This window comes from Heliangelus exortis, chromosome 6 (genome assembly GCF_036169615.1).
Source record: "Heliangelus exortis chromosome 6, bHelExo1.hap1, whole genome shotgun sequence".
Taxonomy (NCBI): Eukaryota; Metazoa; Chordata; class Aves; order Apodiformes; family Trochilidae; genus Heliangelus; species Heliangelus exortis.
This window is the reverse complement of record NC_092427.1, coordinates 31,006,687-31,028,173: the sequence shown is the minus strand read 5'-3', so window position 1 is coordinate 31,028,173 and position 21,487 is coordinate 31,006,687. Positions and strand designations below refer to the sequence as shown.

Below are 21,487 nucleotides of genomic sequence, written 5' to 3'. Positions count from 1 at the left end.
CAGAAAAAAGTAGACAAGGCTTTTGGGCAGAGGAGCCCTCCTGCTGATCAGAAGCCTGAAGCAGGTCTGAAACAGAAGCAGCAGACTTCAAAGATGAATACAATTACATCTCTCCATCATAGTATCACTGGAAAAAGAGGTATGTGGTATCTATGGAGCTTGTTCAGAGAAGTGAGGAAGATGGAGTGGTTAATCGCTTAGGAAAAAGACAGACAGGATAGCAAAATGGATGGGTGTCAGGAAGGATAATAATGGGAGATGATGTACAGTAAATCCAGAGCAACACACTGTTCTGTAACCACAGGGTGGGGCAAAGTTGATAAAAAAATGTCCCTGTGCCCTGGTTCTGGGAATCTTAAACTCATGGCCAAACAGTGCAGCTGTGCCAGCACACTGATGTCAGCTGGAGGAACACAATATTGGCATTGCTGCACTGAGGAGCTTCTGTTCATTAAGTTCCTTGTATAATTATCCTAGGACAAGGTGGACAAGCAGAACTCCTCTGATAAACCCTGCTGCCATCAAAGGGGACTCTGCCAACATATCAGCAGCAGCAAATTTGCATGGTTGGACAAGGCTAGTTTGAAAACAAAAGCTATTCTGAACTGTTGCTTCTAAGCACAATTTTTGCATAAGGATGTTCACTGAATATTTTGTGACAGTTTGCAACAAACCAGTCAAGAACAGGAAAGGACAAAAGCTACTGTGTCCTCACCATGTTTACTCTGCGAATTAATTTCTACATTTTAAATATGAATAGCATCGCCTTCTGCAGTAATCATTTTTAAGACTCCTAGAAGCAGCATGCATTGTGCTTTCTTTTATTAACAACATTTGAGTGAGCCGTGTATAAGTGCATAAAAATATTAAGAGAACAAAAGCATCTTAACACACTTCAGGAAACACTATACTATAGGTTGAACTAACTTCCAAAACTCACCATTTTCAAGCAACTTAAGGAGCAGCTCTGCATCTGCATTGGAGGATATACTAATGAGCCAGCTGTTATCACTTTGACATGAGATGAAAGCATCGTTCCAGCTCTTCTCCTCTGTATAAAGTCTGTAGCAGTTGCGATTGTATGGGTACCAGCCAGCATCACAACGAGTGGCATAATACTTCCACGTGTCTTTCAATCAAGCACAGAGTTTGTGTATATTAGATCAAAATGCCAAGGTTATCCTTACATCGTAACACATTCAGAGCTTTTTTTAAAAATCCTCAAATGCTGAAAACAGTCAGCCAAGATGACTTAAGGAGGCCAAACTGCATGCTCTGCGGAGCATCACCTACCAAGCTAACTAAAATTTCTACAACTTTATTTTATGACTTATATGGTTGGGTTGCTGGACCATCACACACACAGTAATGGATCTGTTATTCAGTTTAAAACATAGAGTATCTCCCTGACTACCTCAGAACCTGATTCAGAAAAACAGCCAATGCTTTTTCAGATGCATTATGTATGAAGAGTTTGGGTTAAGTCCTTTCTCATTATCTGCAACATGTAGCAGAACTTCTTTTCATGTTACCAGGAAGAAACTGAATCAATATAACTTGTTCTCATCAAAACAAAAATGAATGTTCTAATAAATTCAATTTTGTGTTTAACTCCCCCACAGAATGGGACTCTAAGACATTCTGCCTACTATATATCCTATACTCATTATATAGTATTTTTAAAAATATACATACAATGCTTTTTTGGATATTAAAAATACAGAATGCTATTAAAATAATTGAACATTTTAAGCTGCATTTATGTAACTTTCTTCTCTGGGGACCACTGGTTAACTCTATTCAAAGCTGCAAAACCTATTTTTAAACTCAGAACTGTGGTTCTATTGTAATTTAGAGAGAATTAGCATTGTGTAAGCCTATGATCATGTAAGGATTCAATAAAATTATATGAATATTAAAATTAGTTATTAATTTAAGGCTCTCAACATGTTTTCCAGTACTGTATTTAAACAGAGGAAAGTGTTACTACTTTAGTTGAGTTACACGGTATTTAACTTAAACTAGCAAGCCCATACATTTAGTTCATCTAAGACTGTTCTGCTGACTATATTCAGCTGACTCTTCTTCTCCTTCCATACCCACTAACAGGATGCAGTGAACATTGAGAGACTTACCCAATGTTTCATGCTCTGTCTTATTTAATTTTTTTTTGCATATGAAGGGCAATCCAGATTCACACAAATAACTTTGCCAGCCATAGTTCAACTTTGAATTAATGACTGCACAATAATTTTCTCTAAAACGGTTATCAGAGACATCTGCAAACACAGTTTTGAGAAATACAGGATTACAAAAATTCAGCTCATTCTTGTAAAATGGCTCTCTGCATCTTATTGAAGGAATGTATCAATATTATGTATTAACATTAATGCTAACATTATTAAAGGAATGTATCAACACTCAAACTTCCAGTAATATTACACCAATATTATTAACAGGTGAAAATTAACAATGTTTTATACATGTGTAGCAACCCCTCCTTAGCTGCTCTCAGGTGAGAGGTTGAAAAACAAGTTCCAGTGTTTATGTTGTATGTGCTGATGGACACACCTCATAATGTAGCAAACCAAGCCACAAAAGCTCAAGTTAATATACTGAAGATAATTACAGCATGTTAATGTAAACAAATTAAAACCCCTTTCTTTCATGAAGTCAGCTTTGAACAGATGCATCTCAGTTGGTGCAACACTCTAAGAAAGAGCTTTTAGTTCATTAATATGAATAAACATTTCTAAAGAAAAGCAGCACACTGGTTTTCAAACGTAACTGTAGGAACAGCACTTTTGTTTCTAAGCTGCAGTTGCAGGGAGCATATCATGACATTGCTATAACATATCCAAGAGGAACATCAAGTACTTGCTCTCCAGTTCACAAACACCAGTGGTTCTCCATCTGACCACTGCCAGCCAGTGTCTTCCTCCAGTCGATTCAGGCCTGTCCACAGCATCAGGTCTGTGGCATTTAACTGCTCTGAAACAGAAACAATAAACATCATAATACTTCACACTTTTGCCATATTTAAAATACCTGCAGGTATAGATCTGCAGTCCAGAGTTTTTACAACAGGAATAAAACAAAACCTCAAATCAGTCTCCAGAAAGTTCAGGCTGTTTTTTCTGTACATAGAAAAAGTCTACAACCTCATTAACCAACAAAGAAATGAAAAGGATAAACTCAGAGGTCTATCTCCTTCAAAAGCTACTCATCCTGCAATGACTTCCTGCAGAAACTGCTGGTGACCTCAGAAGTTAAATCTACAACAGGGGCATAAATGCGAACCCATTTCAGTTTTCCATGATCTGAACAACTGTCACTCCCTTTACAGCTTGAAAGCATATCAACAAGCTATGAAATAATTTTAATACCTTAATTTTAGCTTATATCATGCAACTGAAAATCCATGGTGGCAAGCAATGGGCAAGACACCTGAGATGGCCTTTTACAATGCAGCTCCACCACCCACTCCTCCACACACGCTGAATACCCAAAGGCAGGCTAACAGAAGGCCCTGCAAAATTTGTCTGACACTCTTGCTGCAATATAGGAAGCAAAAGGCTTCTCAGAGAAGGAAAATCTTCCACTTCTGAAAACAGAGATGGAAGTTTTCCTGTAGAGGATATTTACTTTAAGCCTGTACAAATGTCCTAGTCATCCACATTTGGTGAAGTACAGCTTGCAAAGAAGCTTAGGAGGAAGCAACATCAGGGTACACTGCAGAGAAGGTAAATATTTGTATAATTCTCCAAAGCAAACAAATATACTTTGTAACCACAGCTGCAAAAGTAGATGAGAGTCTCTGTGGGAAGGAAGAATTAAGATAATCACAGCCTCACATAACACATACCACCACTTCTGCACTCAGTTTATTAAGGCTGTAACTTACCTTCGTCCTTGCTTTTCCAAACAGCTCTGCTGAGGTGTGTTATGTGACAAAGCCTCACAAGCAGCAATAGAAAGAGACAGCACACACAACAGTGAGCTCCAAAGCTTGCCCCTTTTTCATGGGTGAAGAGGAAATCTAATGACAGGTTTCTTACAAGGTTCCCAGAGAAACATCTACTCACTGCTTAAGTTACTTATGTAGTTCTGCTCCTCAGGGTGGGTGATGCTGAGCAGGTCTCCTCCCTGCAGCTGACAAGCAGCCCGAGCCTCACGCCAGGTCAGTGCAGACCCAAGGTTGAACTGGTAGCAAAGGTGGGTGTTAGGGTTCTTCTTCCAAAAAATGTCACAGCCACTCTCTGCTCAAAAACAGACTCGTCATCGACAGCCAAGACTACAAATTCATCAGAAATATTACACTTTGAACAACTCAATTAATTATAGCAATAGTATCCAATGGAAACACTACTATGAACTCCTTTCATGTACTTTTGTTAAAGAACATTGAAAATAGGGCACTACAGAATAAAATGTCACTCCACATTTATAAAATTATGTTATTCACATTCATAGAATTTCAGAATCACAGAGCTGTCAGATTGGGAAGGGACCTCCAGAGATCCTCTAGTCCAGTTCTCACACTACAGCAGAATCATTTAGAGCACACTACACAGGACTGCATCCAGGCAAGTTTTGAGTATCCCCAGAGAAGGGAACTCCATAACTTCCCTGGGCAGCCTGTTCCAGTGCTTTGTAACCCTCAACCTCATTTCATGTGGTTGATTAGATACTCAAGATCTGATCTGCAGCTAGTGGTGATTTTCACAGCTGTCATTAAGCCAACGGAGCTATATTTTCATTTATAGGAGCTGATCATTTGTTTCTAAAGCTTAATGATGAAACGTTCAAATTATAAAGACCTCACCCAACTTATGGACAAGTCACCTGGATCTCCTTCTATCATACACTCAAGACAGTAAATTTACTTTCATTTCAAATTATGATTAAGGCTGAAAATACCTTCTATCACGGTTACCCAGAAATCCCCATTACAAAGACATATTTGCAGCTGTTTATAACAAAGATCATAAAAACAGATTGAGCAGGGAGGGCTTTTCCAAACCACTTCTGCAGACAGAAGACAATATTTTGCTTATTTATGCAAAATAAAAGCTACAAGATGCTATGACAATATTTAATATTTGTGAAGATTATTAATCCAAATTCTTTCTAATTTTTAGGTCCAAGACCTATGTGTCACAGAACCACAGAATCACTACAGTTGGAAAAGACCTCTAAGATCACCTCTAGCTGTATCACCCACATGCAAGGCATGTCCTGAAGTGCCTTAACTACATGGTTTTTAAATACCTCCAGGGCTGGTGACTCCACCACCTCCCTGGGCAGTCCATTCCAATCCCTAACTACCCTATCACTAAATAATTACTTCCTCATATCCAGTCTAAACTGCCCCTGGGGCAACTTGAGGCCTTTTTCTCTAGTCTTATCATTCTAAGTCCTCTCATTATATGTCCAAGCAGTGCACAGAAGAAAAGAAATGTGCAAGATATAACAGTCAAAAGCAGAATGTGACTGCAGGAGCACTCCTTATCTTATCTGCTTTGGAAAAGCTCCCATGTATCACTGGGATAGGGAGGCTTAGCTGCAGGGTAAGGCAAATGAGATGCACAAAATAACATTTTGCTCACCCCCTGTAGTTTTGCATTTGGCATGAGAACTTGGGTCTCCAAAAGCCAAACATGATAAATTGTGATAAAATCTAAAGTGAGGAGGAACACTTTACCAGCATTTGGGCAAAATCCCCATTTTTCATCTTCTTCATAGTGAGTTGTTGTGGCACACCAGGCAAATTCCTTTCCATCTCTGATACATTCATAATGCCACTTGTTGTTATATTTAAATGGAAAAATGCATGGGAAACCAAAAGAATTTCCCAGCAAGGTGTAGGTTTCTGGAATATACAAAATGCAGAGGTTAAAAGACTGCAGACCAGAGGAATTTCTTCACCCCCATATTTCACTAGTCCTATGTTTGGCAGCAATGATGAAAATAAAATGCGTAAAGTTATTTTCTAGTTTTAATTTATAATTGACAATGCAGCATTACAAGTATGAGCGATATAATTTCAGTGAAGAGAATTTGGAAATAATAGTTTATTAAATCTGTCACCCTGAAACAAGGCACATTCTCAAGAACTAGCTCCAGTTGGAAAAAAAACCCAAACACAGTTGAACAATTAACATATAAAATCAGCACTTAAATTTCAGAACAACTGCATAAACCTATAGTTAGCAGAATCAGAACATGCTTAGATGCAAACACCACTTATTTTTATTTGTCAGTCTGTGACATGTGAGCAATTTAGCATGATTTCCCTGGCTCTTCCCGCTCTTTATAAAGTGGATTTCTAATGTTTTTTCATTCTCTTTGTCATTCTATGGGAAAGGAAATGTAAAAGACAAAGAAATATTTAATAATTTTTTTAAATAATTTTTTTATACCATAAGGAATAATAATCTAACTAAAGAACTGATGTTACATCTGTTGTCACAACTAATGCCTTATAAAAATAAACATTTTCCCACTGTACTTTGAGTACCAAAATATGAAGAGAATCCAGTGCAACTTAAAGCTGTAAAAGCTTTACCTCAATGAGTGTTTCCTTAACCTTCAGGCTTCTATTAAAGGTCAGAGAACCCCAGTCACACTTACAATTAAATTGTTTGTCAAAGATCCCAAGTTGATAGCCTAAAGATTAAAGTCCTTCAGCTACAGGGTAAGTACATACTGCCAGGTTCCTAAAGGTTTCCAGAGTTAATGGCTGGCTATGCACATATAAGAAAGTAGTTTATATTCTGTAAATCCCCTTTAAAGCCTTCTGATTTCAAAAGATGATACAAATAACATGATTTTTAAAAAAAAAAAAAAATCAGGATTGCTTCTCTCTCTGCCCACTACAATGCTGCTAGCATTGGTGAAGGGGATTATCTCAGTCCTGGCAAGAAAGGAAGCTGGACAGCTATAGACCTCTTACTGCAGTTATATAAATTTTTTCTTTGAAGGTGAAGATGTCCCCTATGTGTTCATGCATTTTTTTATGCTTTTATGCATTTACATCTTCATAAACTAAGGTAGAAGGAGGAAAATAGAAATTGGAGATGACAGGTATTTTGCTAATGGAGTTAATTACTTTTGTCCTGAAACTGGTTTGGAAGCAGTTGCTTAAGGCTGATCCTCTTCTCCCAGATGTTGCAGTACTAGGGCTAAACCCTGTCTGCTTTTGTCTTCCTATGGATACATAGCAAATGTGTAAGACTTTCTATGGGTTTAAATATTTTCTGTCCTTAATTATAAACTCCACTAGGTTTTGAAGAAGAGGTTGGAAACTATTGTGCCTTCCCAGCTATCACAGCTCCCAAAGGAACAACTTTGGAGCTGGCAGAGGCCCAAGCCCAGCTACACCTACAGAGAAAAGCACTGAGATCAGATCTACAACCTGAACACCCAGTTCGAATGAGGAGAATCAACAGCTCCAGCCTGAGACATGCTGTGCAAACATCAGGCCTTTCCTCGCACAGGAATGCCAAGGAAGGGGTCAGGGTACAGTCTGTCTGTTGCTGTGTGTACTCAATGGGTTTATCTTAGTTCTTGTACCTGGAAAACTGTTAAGGTCTGCAGACCTGAATTTTGACCTATTTTCCTACACCTTCGCCAACTGTACAACAGGATTAATCAAAAGCCTGATCTCTGCCCCAAAGTTTGGCACGTTCAGAGTCCAGGTGCTGAATGTTGCAAACTTTTTGTTAATGCACACTGTGATCTCTCTTTGGGTTTATCTGCTAATGAAAGCTGCAGGACAGGCAAAAGTAAATTGCTAGCTCTACTTTTTACTTTAGAGAGAATCCCAAATGAGCATTTCCTGGTTTGCAAGAATGCTGGTGTATTTTTGGGTCATATAACAGATAAGGAAAAAAAAAATCAATTGTATGGTATGCTCCTCTCCATTTCTTACTGAGAAATTTCTTATTTAAAAAACAAAACAAAATTTTAGTCCTAAATTACAATAGAGCCTGGAAGAGATTATAAGCAGCTAACTATGCTTTAAAAGAACTTTGGAAACTTTTTGTGTCTAGATGTCTATGTCTAAATTTTATATTTACCTTGAAATGGCTGTTCACAAAGGTCTTCATCATAGGACATATACTGTTTCCACTGGTAAGTGGAATTTTTTTTGGCCACAATATGTTTGCTGTTTTCAACAGCTAATTTGTATTCTGATACACCAACTAATGCTTTTCCATCACAATTCCACCATAATGAGTACTGAGTTGAATCGCATTCAAGCATACTTAATGGCTGTTCTGGTCTGCTGATGTTCAGTCCTAGACAGGTACTTGTGCCTATGTTGAAAAGGCGGCGATTGGATACCCATTTCCATAACATCTCTTTTGAGAGTTGACCACAGTCCTCCAGAACAAGGCCAGCCTTGTCCACTTTGATGCACAAATTGGAGACTTCGCTTTGGATAATAAACATCCCTTTATCTGATGGGGAAAAAAAAAATTTAAAAATTCAATCTGTACAATACTGCAACTGATCAAACAATATCAAAACATAAAAGTTTCAGTTTGAGCTATTTAGGAAGAAAATTGAAAGTATCCATTAGATTAACAGGCACTTCAAAAAATAGAGTCCTGGTCTAAATTTATTGTCAGCTGAGTTTTTCACATGTGGACCATTTGCAAGATTACAAAAATAAGGCTAGATAAGATCTCTCAAGTTGGACAGCAAAAAAAACCAAACCAAAAAACCAAAACCAAAAAACCAGTCATGTCCAAAGAAAAAAACTGCTAGTCACTAAGAAATACCCAAAAAGCAGTACAGACTTAAGTGTTACAAGAAGTCATACTATACACTATAAGTTCTCTGGAGAAGATTAGACAGTGCAATTAAAGTAAATACCAAATAGTTAAGGCTCATATTGTTATATTCTCTGCCATATCCACTCTTCACTGTCTGCAACTATGGAGGCAGAAAGAAAATAATTTGCACTGTAAATAGCATACCCAAAGGGGAGGCTTTATCTATAGCATGAGTGGTGGTGGTCAAGGGTTAAAGTACGCATTCCCTATTGGATGCATATTGTTCAATCATGCACAACCACTCTGGCCTACAGCAGATGTAGAGTTAGCCTGAATCCCAGTCTTCTTGGAATCATGTAGAAATTCACAGAACCATGTGACATCACATCATAAGTATGTGAAAAAAACTCAGCTGTTTAACATCTTGGGAGCAAATGCTTAGCTGAGCATGTACACTGAAAAAATGAGGGCAGCTGATGAACTGGTAATCAGAAAAACAAACTCAAACCAGCTCAGCTATTTCATTCACTCTGAAATCCAATGGTAATAAACTCATGGAGTTCCTCTCATGCTACAGACAAGATACTTATTTTATGCCTTGAAGGATCATACACTGAAAAACTGGGCAGAACTTCCGCTTTGCCTCTGAATTCTACAGTAATTATTTCTGCCACGTGTGCTTTCTAGATGCTGTAATTCCCCAAACATCCTGCAGCAGGTGTCTCTTGTATGTACGTATGTTTTGTACATACAATTTAGATGTAGCTCAAGAAAAGAAAGATTTTTCAAGCAGCAATGGGACAGTGCTGCATAGCAGACAGGGGATCAGCTCACCAGTGTAATGTGCACACAACAAGCAGAACAGAGAGTATATAGATTATGGAGAGGTTTTCAGTTACAGGTTCTCCACAGAGTTCATTGATCAATCTGACTTAGAGAGAGGCCAGAGACACATTGCATATTGTATCACTGGCAACCATGGATGTTTTCCACATGACCACAGGCATCGGTAGCTTGTGACAGAGCAGGAGCAGGAAGCCTTTCTGTCTGGCAGCAGGTGAGACTCAGCCTGAGATATGTAACTGCAGTTCTCAGGCATCTAGCAGCATCTAGCTGCTAGTAATCAACCATTAAGTAATCAACCATTTGGGGCAAAGCAAGGTTCCTTTAATCCATCCTATCTCTACAGTTCTCTACAGCTCACTGAAAACCATCAGATACTCAGCTTGGCCCTTTGCTTTTGGGTTTTCTGTAAGGTTGTGCAGTTTGTGCTGATTTCATACTTCTTCTCCAAACCACTCTTCCACAGGTGACACAGAGGCCTCTACCTACATGGCCAGAAAGGGTTTCTGCCTCTCATGTTAGGGTATTTCTTTCTCACAGTGGTCTCACCTTGGTTGACCAAGAAAATAAATTAATTTGCTAGATAAATTGAAGCTGGGAAGTTGTTAGCACCAGTAAGCACTGACTAATGAGGTCAATTCACTATGATAGTGGAATTCACACTTAAACAAACTTCTTGTGCAATCCACATCCACCCCAACAGCCTGCAGCAGCTCCCACGCAGCAGCTCCCTGGCGGTGAGGGGACCAACATAACTTAAAACTGAAGGATTCTCAACCTTTGTAGGTCTTTATCTGCAGAGACTATGAAGAGCTACAACGACTGCTGAGAAAAGATAAGGGTCTTACAAAGCCTATGCAAACAACCCTGCTGGAGGATCTCTGTGAATAACAGCATGTTTCCTTTTGTCATTCTGCAGCAACTTATGCCAAAAAACACCAGAATGTAATTCTTGAGCCACACAGCCCCCTTCTGAATATGGTTTGCACTGCCCAGTTGCAAACTGCAACTGCAATCTGCCAGCTTAAGGCAGAAGTAAGACAAAAGAGCTGACAGGCTCCCTGACAACTCCATGGGCCCCACCTCAGCCCTCTCCAGGACAAGACAACCAGAACAACATCAAATCTAGCATATGCCTCTAGGTCTCCCCTCCTTTCAGCCTGTGATGCTACACCCTCCATTTTATAGGTGGTATCATAGAAGGATTTTTTTGCAAAGCTCCCAGTGTCCGGGAGGATTCCTCTGCCCAAATTCCTGCAGATGAAGAGCTGCAAGGGGCTCACTTGCAAGCCCCAGACGACCCAAGAAGAAATGAGAGATAGCCTCATGTGTTAGTAACTGACCGGGTGGGGATGCCTGAGGAAACATCCTACTTACACATTCAGGCCCCTCGTACAAAGACAAGGTGATAAAAAACTCCCAGAGGCGAAGCCCCAAGCTAATGTCAAGCCACAGACAACGAGCCGATAGCTGACCAAGTTCCTGTTTACTTAGGTTCAATACAGCTAATAGAGAATAAATGGCAGTAGCAAAACCAGGAGAACAAGATATCATTTCCTTCCATCTCACCTCCCACTTCCTTCCCCTCCAAAAAGCAGTGAGAACTGCTTACGCTGCAATAGTGAAAATAACCGGCATTTACTGGAAACGAGAAAAAAATATTCCCTCCAGGTCCAACAAAACCCATGTGCAGCAGAATAATAAGCGGGCAGGACAGCACAGCCAAGGCTGAGCCAGCGGGACAGGTTCGCAGCGGTTCAATGCCTGCCCTCGGCCCCTCAGTGCCTTCAAACCCCCTCAAACCTGTACGGGACGAGACCTTCACCCTGCCCAGCTCCTCATGGCTGGGGTGGAACTAACTACAACTGCAGCTTCAGCCCCGACACGTCCCGGCCGCCGGCAGCGCTCGGAGCGCGGGGTACAGCCCGAAGCGGGAAGCCCGGGGCCTCCCCCACCGCTGCACGGGGGGAAGGGGACGCGGGGCGAACGGCTTAGCTGGCCCCGGGTCGGCCCCACCGGCGGAGCCCCAAGGGTCCGCACCCTGCACCCTTCCTCCCCTCCCCGGGCCGCCCCCCGGAGGCGTCACTCACTCCGAAGGGAGGGCACCTCATCCCGGCTGAGGGCGGCGGCGGCCTCGAGCAGCAGCCCGCAGCACGCCAGGAGCCGCAGCCGTGCGCCCAACATCGCCGTGCCGCTGCGCCCACCCGCGTCGCGGCGGGGGACCGGCCTGCCGAGCCCTGCCCCGGGCATGGCAGAGCAGCGATCCCACGCCGGCGTCGAGGAGGGGCGGCCCGGCCCTGCCCCGAGGGGAGGCCCGTGGGCTCTCTCCGTGCGGCAGCGGGAGGGGCGAGGGGGAGGTCGCGTCCATCACGATTGGAGCCGGGGTTGGAAACGTTGCTCAGGCAGCTCGGGCTGTCTGCCCAGATCAGGGTTATGGAATCAAGCGGACAAAAAGTCCTGTTATTAGTATTAGTCCTGTTTTCCATCTGGAAAACCTTAATTTCTCATGCCTGCGCCCCAGGTACTTTTACCCTAAAAGGAACGGAAAACAGACACTGGAAGGGGAGACCATGACTGCACAATCTGTGTTCACAGGTTTTTTGCTCTGTCCCTGAGAATGCCCACTTCTACAGACCCCACTCAAGACACGGGTTTTTTAGCTAGGTCAGTTTGTCAGTTCAAAGTCATTTTACATCGGCATGAGAAAAATTAATTACCTTCTTCCATTTTGTTCATCTCTGTCTTGAGCCAAGTATTAGCAGTATCTGTGCTGCTTGGGTTGAGTTCTAGTTGTAGGGAAGCTAGGGATAGTGGAGGGAAAGTCAAAAGCAGAACTGATAGGTTAAATATAGAGTAGCTTTGCTGGAATCAGCAGGACAACTAACTTTCAGTCTGCATCAGCATGTTTCTGCATTGTTCTTTATGCATAGCAAACAAGTATATAAATATCTATAAATGGATAATACCTAAATTATAAAAGTAAACGTACAGCACTGGAACATACAAGAACTGAGTTTCTGTTCCCCCGTGTCCACCTCAATCATGCTACAGTGATGGAAACAAATTTCTAGGCTTGGAGGAGCTTCTCACTGGTTGTTTTGTAGAAGAAGGGACTGAGAATTAAGCAGGTAACTGGAGGGGTTTCTCCCAGTTTAACAGATGGTAAAAATGCCTGGCAGAGAACTAACAGCATGGAACATTGCTGAACAAGCTGTTCTTGACTGCTGTTGCTCCAGCTTTTGCAAGACAGAAGGGTTATAACTCTCAAGGCATTGTAATGTACTTCTCAGGAAAGCTATAGCTTTCAGTTTCAGATTCTAAGAGGGAAGCTTTTTAATGAGGCATTTATGTAAGATTTGGCCCCTCAGAATTGTCTACATCTCATTAGGAGTATTTGGCCATGGTATTGAATACAAAGCTCCAGAAAAGGGTTCTCCCTTGCTCCACAATTTGCTTCTGGGTCACACCAAAAGATCACAGTGTGTTTGTGGTACTGCATTTAAAAACAGAGGTGCCAGTGAGCAGAAGGAGCAAAAATTGGGGCTGCTCTGGTCTGTGGGAATTCACACCCCCTCCTTAGGTGAATTTTTCTGCTTGCTTCAGTAAGATCAAAGTAAGCACATTCAGACTCCTAATAATGAACATTTCTGTTCATTCTAATAACAACATTTCTGTTAATCTTTTACTAAAACAAATCAGCAGCTTATTAATTCTGAGTACTTTTCCTTGCTTCTTTTTCTTTTTTTCTTTTTTCTTTTTTTTTTCTTCTTTTCTTCTTTTTTTTTTTTTTTTTTTTTTTTTTTTTTTGTTCTTTGTGTTCAGATCTTTGACTAAACAGTTTTTTATTGTCTTGGATCTGTTCTTACTAAACTGGTAGATCTTTTCTAGTGCAGCTGCAGTTATACTTGCCTGGGTATTTAAAGCTAGGCTATACCTACATAATTGCAAAAATAAGATATCTTTGCTGGCAGAGTGTTTTGTAAAACCAACATAGTTGGCAACATTTTCTGAAGCTCATATTACCTTGCACATTGAATTGTATAACTTTCCAATTTAATTTGTTTGGGCTTTTTAAGTTTTACCTGTCTTCCTCAAGCCACTTGCTATTAGTGATTTGGCTCCTTTATTTAATCTTCTGTTGGGAATCCACTTTTTGTAAATATTTTTCTCCTTTTTTCTCTGTTGATGATTTGTCTTTTTTTGTATATACTTGGACCATATATATATATACACTTGTCTGAGCTAATCTGCCTTTGCTATTTAGATACTCTGCACAGATGTTCAATACCTTCCCATATCTTTACTTAGATACTAAGTAAACTCATCCTCCTATATGAGACTATACAGAGGTACAAATCCAGTGTGTGTTCGTGGCCCTCATCCACAAAACAAGCCCTCATCAAATTCATGCTAATTCCATTTCCTCACCAACCCATTGTTTTTCCAAGGCACACAAACAGATCCAGTGCATTGTGTTCAACTTTTTTTTTTTAAAAACTTTTTTTCCTACCAGCCAGAGTGGGAATACCAAACCAGAGAACTAGGAAGAAAAAGTAGGACTAGAACTGCTTGCATTAAGTGTGCCCAACAAGTCACATTTCCATCTTTTTCAGAAGTACCATCAAAGATCCTGTTTATCTCTGAAAAATAGCCATTCCTAGATAGCCATTCCTAGGTGGCTTGTGTCAACTCCAAAGTTTGTTTATGTCTTCCCTTTCTCTTAAATTTTTTCATGTTTACCCCAGGCAGAGAACTATTCTCATTCATTAGCTCTGCCACTACAGTTACACCTGGCTACAGGCACTGCAGGCACTGCTTCCACCTTTCCTGTCTTCTCTGACATCTCCCAGCCATGCCCAGCAACATCCCTTTTCCTTTTGGCAACTCTACCTGTTTCTGTTACCACTCCAACCTTCCATGCTCCCAGGCAATCACCCCGGCTGCCACACACTGCAGTTTTGGTCCCCATCAGCCTGCACTGGTTAAGCCCACCCTAGAGGACAGCTTACACTGACCAGTTTTAGGTTAGCTGAAATCCCTAGTTGCAAACCACCAGTTTAATGTTTACTAATCAGAATGTGGTTTGTTTCATTTTATTTTGTTTTGGTTTTTTCTAAGTTTTATTTGTTAGCTGTTCATAGCTTTTGGCTAGAAACTTCTTTTTCCAAAGTGAAAAACTCCCTTATAAGGGTGACAAGAGTGTTAATACTGCCTTGTACTTCTAAAACTCTGCTGCTCTAGCTGCTGCTGCTTTAGCAGCTGTTACTGCAGGGGGCTGAAGTGGAGAGAGTGACTACCTACCTAGCAGTATCTGTGCCAGGTGAGCCACCCGCTGGTGAATCTCCACCTTTCCAAGCCCTCTGTTCCTTCTCTCCCAGTAAATGCTCAAAACACAGATCTAGAATAGTTTGTTTTAATACAGATGCTTTAATATTGGGTAGAAATTTTACTGTTACTATGAAGATAGTTTGTCAGACTGGCTGTTGATTAGCAGTAGTATCAAATTAAATAGCTGACAGACATTCACATAGTCCATCCAATGTAGTGTTAAGGAAAAAAATCCAACACTGCAATAAAACAGAACTGGCGAATGGGAGCAGAGCTGCCTCTTGCCCATTCCCATTACCTTCTCCTTTAAGCATTTATGTGCTTACAATGACTTCAAGCCTTTGAATATGCTGACTTATAAGGTAACTGAGACACAAGTACCTCGCTATGTGGGGTTTGTATTCTTAAAACATATATGGCTGCCATTAGGGTGGATGTATAGAGAGCCTTCCATTGTTAGCAATAGAATTTAAGAAATTCTGGAAGCCAGAGCTTCCATTGGCTTCATATAGTGGTAGAATCTCTCTTCAATACTTATGTAATTATATTTTATATTCTATACAGATACATACAGTTAGGCACTAGGGAACCACTTGCTGAAATTCTGCTCTTATGCTGGAAAGAGAATAGACATCCTTCATCCCCAAACTGAAAATTTGTTAACAAGTGCTAGAAATTAAATTAGAGGGATAAACCCCAATGATCTCTAGTCACTGCAGGCAGGAGGAGAATAATATTTGCTTGTGAATTGTTCCTGTGAAAGAGCTAGACACAAGAATAATTTGTAAGAATAGCATAATTTCACTGCAGGGAAATTACATTTACTATCATGAGATGAGTTTGTCATCAAATGCAAATGAGCAGCAAAAAAAAATTAAATGCTTTAATTGCAGTAGAGTAGATGACTATGAGTCAGTGAAAGGCCCTAACAACTTTTTAACCAGTGGTAATGACTTACCACTGATGCTATTGAACCAGTCAGGCCAGGTATCTTGGCCTTTGATATGGAGAAAGGCAGGAAAATTCCCATCTACTCATCTTGCTCCTCTTTTATGTCTTTAGAATCTCAACATGGAAGAACTCAAAATATAATCTAAATTAATTAAATCAGCGACTGTACAGCAAATCGCATAAACTGAATTAAACATGTTCAGACATTTTGTCCTTAGTATGAAACAAAGATAACTAGATTAAGACCAGTCCAACTTAAAGTCAACATTGTCCACATGGTTTTCATGTGGATTATCCAGTCCACAACAAATTCCTAGATGTATTCTGGAATTAATTTCCCAAATGACACTATTGGACAAAAAGTCTTTCCACCAGCTCCTTTAGGGTGCTGACTGAACACCCACAGAACATACTGTGTTCAGTGAGAGACCTCTCTCACTGATAAAGTTTCTTATGTTCTGATTCAGAAAGCATCAGAAGAAAAAGCTAAAAAACCAAAATCAAAAAACAACGAACAACAAACAAAAAACCCTAACAAACAAACAAAACAAACAAACAAAAAAAAGTGATGTAGAAATTAAGCCTGAAGATATCACACCGGGAAAAGAACAGTTTGGGTAAGAGTCCTATAAATCCTTAAAATCGATCAATTGCTACTAAAACTTTTGACACACTCCCCCTTCTGGTGTCTGTAGGGAGGCAAAGTCCTCCATACTAATGTGTCATGAGACAAATCACAAGATGACCATCAAATGAACCACAGCCAAACAAGAGGATTTGGCAGATAGAGTATTCTGTACCTCTTGTATTAGACCTAAAATACCTGCACCTACTGCTTCAAGCCGTCTCGGATGGCAGCTGCAAGAAACCAGTTCAGCATCTTCCTCCCATAGACTTCAGGATTTGGATTCTTCTGATGAAAAAACTTCGAGGGCAGCTACAAAGAAGATGAAGACTCCCTTTTTACAAGGAGTCATACAGACAAGACAAGGGGTAGATGGGCACAAGTTGCTCCTGGGGAGATTCGGTTTAAACACAAGAGGTAATTGTTTTCACTGTGAGGACAGTCAGACATTGGAACGGTCTCCCAGAGGAAGATTCCCCCTCTTTGGAAAGTTTTAAGTCTCACCTCAACAGGGTGCTGAAACATCTTACATAAATTATAATATTAGAAGGGTTGGACCAGATGATCTTTGAGGTCTCTGCCAACCTTACATTCTATGATTCTATGATTCTGTGGTTTTGTTACTGTCATCAACAACCATCAAAACCATAAACAACCATTAGTCAAACCAAACAGAAGTATAGACTTCTGGGGATAGAATACATTCTAATTTACATGTCATAAGTATTATGCATTTGTTTCAGTTTTTACAATCCACTGTGAAATGCAAGAGAATATGATCTTACTGTGTCCTTGGATAATACCATGGACTTAAGTGCAATTCTATCAAGGGTGCAGAGGAATGTTTACTTCCCCAGAGCAGGAAATTAGAAGGCATTGAAATGCATGACTTTTCATTAGAGGAAAAATAAGGATTAAGTAAATTAAAGAGAAAATATGCAAAAAGTGATTATTGCTGTGACACATAATAAATGGATCTTTAGCTCTAAGCTAGTTGTGCAGTTTAGGGATTGCTGCATAAAAGAATGCCATATGTAATCAATCAGAGTTCCAGAAATAGGTTGCTCACAGTATTCATCCATTAACTCATTCCCTTGAAATGAGCAAAAGGATCACAAATAGAAGAAAATCCAGACATTTATCTTTATGTGCTGTCTTAAAAAAGGGGGGAGAGGAGTTATAAAATAAGCTCTAGAGTATGCCAAAGCATCATACATTTGTGAAGATTCATCAAATCATATGAAAACAATGATAAAGACACATGTCAAAACAGAATAGGAAGAAAGAACCATTGAAGAATATTAAAGAATTCATTCAACTTCACAATCTTTATTCAAGGTTAAATAGCTTCTGTTTTACAAAAACAAGTTGAGCCATTTATGTGTTTCTTTCAAATAGACAAAGATAAAAATTGTCTGGTTTTTTACCTTCAGATTGTGTGTGATAAATTTTGTGGGTCAATAGCTCCCTTACGACCACTGCAAAACAAACTTGAACTTTGTATAAAGGCAAACAAGACATGGAGAGTATTGCACTTGACATCGGAGTCTTGCATCCCAGACTCATTACCCACTAGTTATATTACAAAACAAAGCTGAATGCAGTCTGGACATATGCAATACAGTTAACATGAAACTTTCACAAATTAAATAAAAAATTAGCCATTTAACATCCATTACTGAAATTACTATTCTATACAAATTCTTTAAAATTGCTAATGATTATTCTTCTATTCAGTTTAACTCTTCAATTAATAGACGTATTACTATTTTAAAAATGTTTTGTCCACTCTCAAGGTCCAGCCTCAGGTCAAAACAAGATTTATGAAAACAGCAGAAAGACGTTTTCATCACACTCACCACACATAAACCCACTCAAAATTTGGTGGAGAAAAAAAAAAGAAAAGATGATGAGCTTTGGTACAAATGGTACAAGATAAAAACAATACAGGTTTTTAAACAGAAAGATGAACAATGCTCTTGTTTCTAGGGTAAATGCCAAATAAGATCTTGGCAGTTCTTGAAATCTGGGGGGTTAGTAAAAAATTTTAAAAAAAAGATCTAAATTAATGCTGTTAAAAGGATGTCTCATATGAATGAGCCTAGTTCTTTGATATCTCTCAATAAGAGAGACGTTCCTCACCAAGCCCTTCTATTTTCTCTCTCCTGATGAATTCTTATTTGAATGATTTCCATCCAGATAATTCTGAATGTGCACAGAACACTTACAGTATAGTTAGTCACAGCAGAGGAATAGCAAAACTTACTGCCCAGTTTCAGTACATTTTTGATCATTTGGAGAGAGATTGCAAGGACTGGAAACATTGCCTACATATCAAATTGATCTTTGCTGTTGATACAAGTTATGGGAAGAGAGCAAGTAGCCTTGTGAAATAAAATCTCCTGTACAAATACCAAATGTTTGGTATGAAATACAACATCACTTCAGAAACAAGTGTACACCCAAATGTATTTCAGTATTGAAATGGGTGACCTATGGAAGAAAGGCTTTGAGCAGCAGAATCAGCCTTCTCAGAAACAGAACTTAAAAGGTATCTATGAAACAGTAGAGTTTTTTATTACTTTAAAAGCAATAAAAATATTGTAATTTCTTTCAGAGGAAGTTTTTTTGTTGGATGACTTCTACATGAAAAGCAAGAGAGTAACAGATAGTCTACTTGGGCTAAATCCAGATTTCCCTGATCCCTTAGGCAATCCTGACCCAACAGGGATCTGAGAATCTGGGGGGCCACTTTGCCTCCTAAGAGTTTATTGAAGTGCCAGGGAAACAGGACTTGGTCCCACATGTAACTTGCACTGACATCTGTGGGCATCTAGTGGTTGGAACGGCTGAAGCTGCAAGCCTTTCTGCACAGTTTCCACTATGACATATACAGGAATACTGAGGAGTGCAGATGTGAACCTGTAATTAATCTGTTTCAGTTTAATGACAGCCATAATTTCCTTCACATTGTAATAATTTTGTATTTAATATGTGGTTACAGCATCACCTTCTTTCCAAAGGCATCTGATACTGTTTATTTCTCTTTGCATGGAAATATATACTATAGTTTCTAATGCACTAATAGACAGTATTAACCAGTTCATTTAAACAAAACAATCTTTATAAACTAAAACTAATAGTTTCACTGAAACTAGATCCTCATCTGTAGCCATTGACTACAGTAGGCTTTGTATCAGGCCCTAAAACAGGCATGGGTCAGAGCTAGCTCATATCTCTGTCTTACATCCAGGAATTGTAGAGGATATAGAGATTGAAGTTGCACAGACTTTTAAAATAATAATGACAAAGTTACATAGAGTTTTTAGATCAAATGTGTGATTTGCCATAGGGAACGTACATTATTTTTTGCTCGTGTCAATAGACCTTTGATTTATGTTCTTTTTGTAAGTACATTCATATGTACATTTTGACCATCTGCTTCAGAGTACTAAAAAAGCAGAGGAAAAGTGATATTAAAAAGTAAAGTACATTATTGTTAGCTTAAAATAACCCAATGTTTTAGTTTTTATTGTTAGCTGATTTGGCTGAGGCTTTCTTTTTTTTCTAGTGCTATTAATGATAACAACATAACAATTTATGAATTTAAGGCAAGACACTAGTAACCAGATAAAATTGAGACTTACAAATCCAAAGTAATAGAAATTAATATGAAGTTGAATCTAGAGATCTATTTGCTGTTTGATTTGGAAAAGAAACAAAATAAATGGGCCCCAAAGAGATGCATACATTATTTCACACATGAATCAATAGTTTGGTTGCTGAGTATTGAAAGAACCTAATGATTTGAATATATCAACAATCATACTGTCTTTATGTGCAATACTGAGTCTGCATCTGTGAACATTTCCTGCATATAAAAGGCTCATGAAACAATTCATATAAGGGCCCAGCATGAGAATTTTATTTTGAGTGCCTAGACAGGATGTAAATGGTGAAACAGAATTCTGGCAATCCTTTAGTTTAAAGTTTCTCTGCCTGGGTCTTTAATTTACAGGGTTTGATCTGGATCCTCTCTACTGGAATTTAAAGGAAGAGGGGAAAACACCCAAACAACAAAAACAAGTGAATAACGGCTTGATTTAGCTTTCCCCAAGATAATACCAGGGACAGGGTTCTTGAAGAACATCAGACAGAATAAAAGGGCAAGGAAAGCAGGAAAGAGAGCAGGCAAGCAGAATTAGAGAGATGTTTTTGTATACCTCAGATACACAAAAGATAGGCAATACCACTATTTGTTTCTGATGAAAAACTATTCAGTCACACATGTAAGATGATGAACCTCTAACCTAATTAATGATAAAATTATCTTTTTGAAATTAAACCAACCCACCAAATAGAATGGAACAAATACATTCCTAAGCACAAGCATATGGGATTGATTGCATGAGCAAAATAGTATACAGCACATCATATATACATAATTTCACAAATGTAGGGTGACACATAACATGTTTTGATTCTCAGTATTAATAGGAAAATGAAATTAAAAATATTTGCGCTGTTATTTTTTGAAGATAGGATGATGTAATATTAGAGGCCTGAGTTTATATCCACAAGATATGATTTCTCCAACAGAATGACTATACCATTCCAATGTGCAAACATTTATCACATAATCAGCTGAGTAGAAACAAGTGGTTATAGATTTCCTGTCAGTAAAACTAAGCTTGTAGTGTTGGAGGTGCTAGTAGAAATCTGCAGCAACGGCCCCTCTTTGCTTTTCTTGGTTCTTGTAAGTTACATTTTTAAAAGTGGTTGTTGAGCCTCTGTACAGTGGATTTGTTTCCTAGAAAAAAAAAAACCAACAAACAAAACCAGAATGAATCTTTTCACTGGTTCAACTGCAAGCAGCTGTAGCTGCACACACCACTGTCTTGGGTGTACATCTTCAGCAAAGGGATCATTTTGGCCCCTGAATCCTGACCAGTGTTAC

The 21,487-nt window shown here is 39.3% G+C and overlaps 2 protein-coding genes across 9 annotated transcripts in view; both read right to left on the bottom strand.

Moving 5' to 3' along the window:
- PLA2R1 (phospholipase A2 receptor 1) overlaps positions 1–11,971 on the bottom strand; it is a 40,773-nt gene extending 28,802 nt beyond the window's left edge. Inside the window, exons 1-7 of one of the 3 annotated variants that reach the window (XR_011726578.1) lie at positions 11,717–11,971; positions 8,082–8,465; positions 5,705–5,872; positions 4,086–4,259; positions 2,878–2,991; positions 2,136–2,279; positions 941–1,129 (exon numbers count right to left, since the gene is read on the bottom strand). Coding sequence is in view for 2 of the 3 variants with exons in the window: in XM_071747559.1 (XP_071603660.1) it covers positions 941–1,129; positions 2,136–2,279; positions 2,878–2,991; positions 4,086–4,259; positions 5,705–5,872; positions 8,082–8,465; positions 11,717–11,876 (1,333 nt within the window). In the remaining variant the exon portion in view is untranslated. Of the gene's footprint in view, positions 1–940; positions 1,130–2,135; positions 2,280–2,877; positions 2,992–4,085; positions 4,260–5,704; positions 5,873–8,081; positions 8,466–11,195; positions 11,442–11,716 lie in introns of those variants that run through there. The other 2 variants (XM_071747559.1, XM_071747560.1) reach the window with 2 other exon arrangements.
- A 5,868-nt stretch (positions 11,972–17,839) lies between these two features.
- Positions 17,840–21,487, bottom strand: part of ITGB6 (integrin subunit beta 6) — a 44,488-nt gene continuing 40,840 nt past the window's right edge. For all 6 annotated transcript variants that reach the window (XM_071747552.1, XM_071747551.1, XM_071747553.1 and 3 more), the window contains one exon: positions 17,840–21,340. In XM_071747552.1, the coding sequence (XP_071603653.1) occupies positions 21,239–21,340 (102 nt within the window). In that variant the 3' untranslated portion in view covers positions 17,840–21,238. The remainder of the gene's footprint in view (positions 21,341–21,487) is intronic.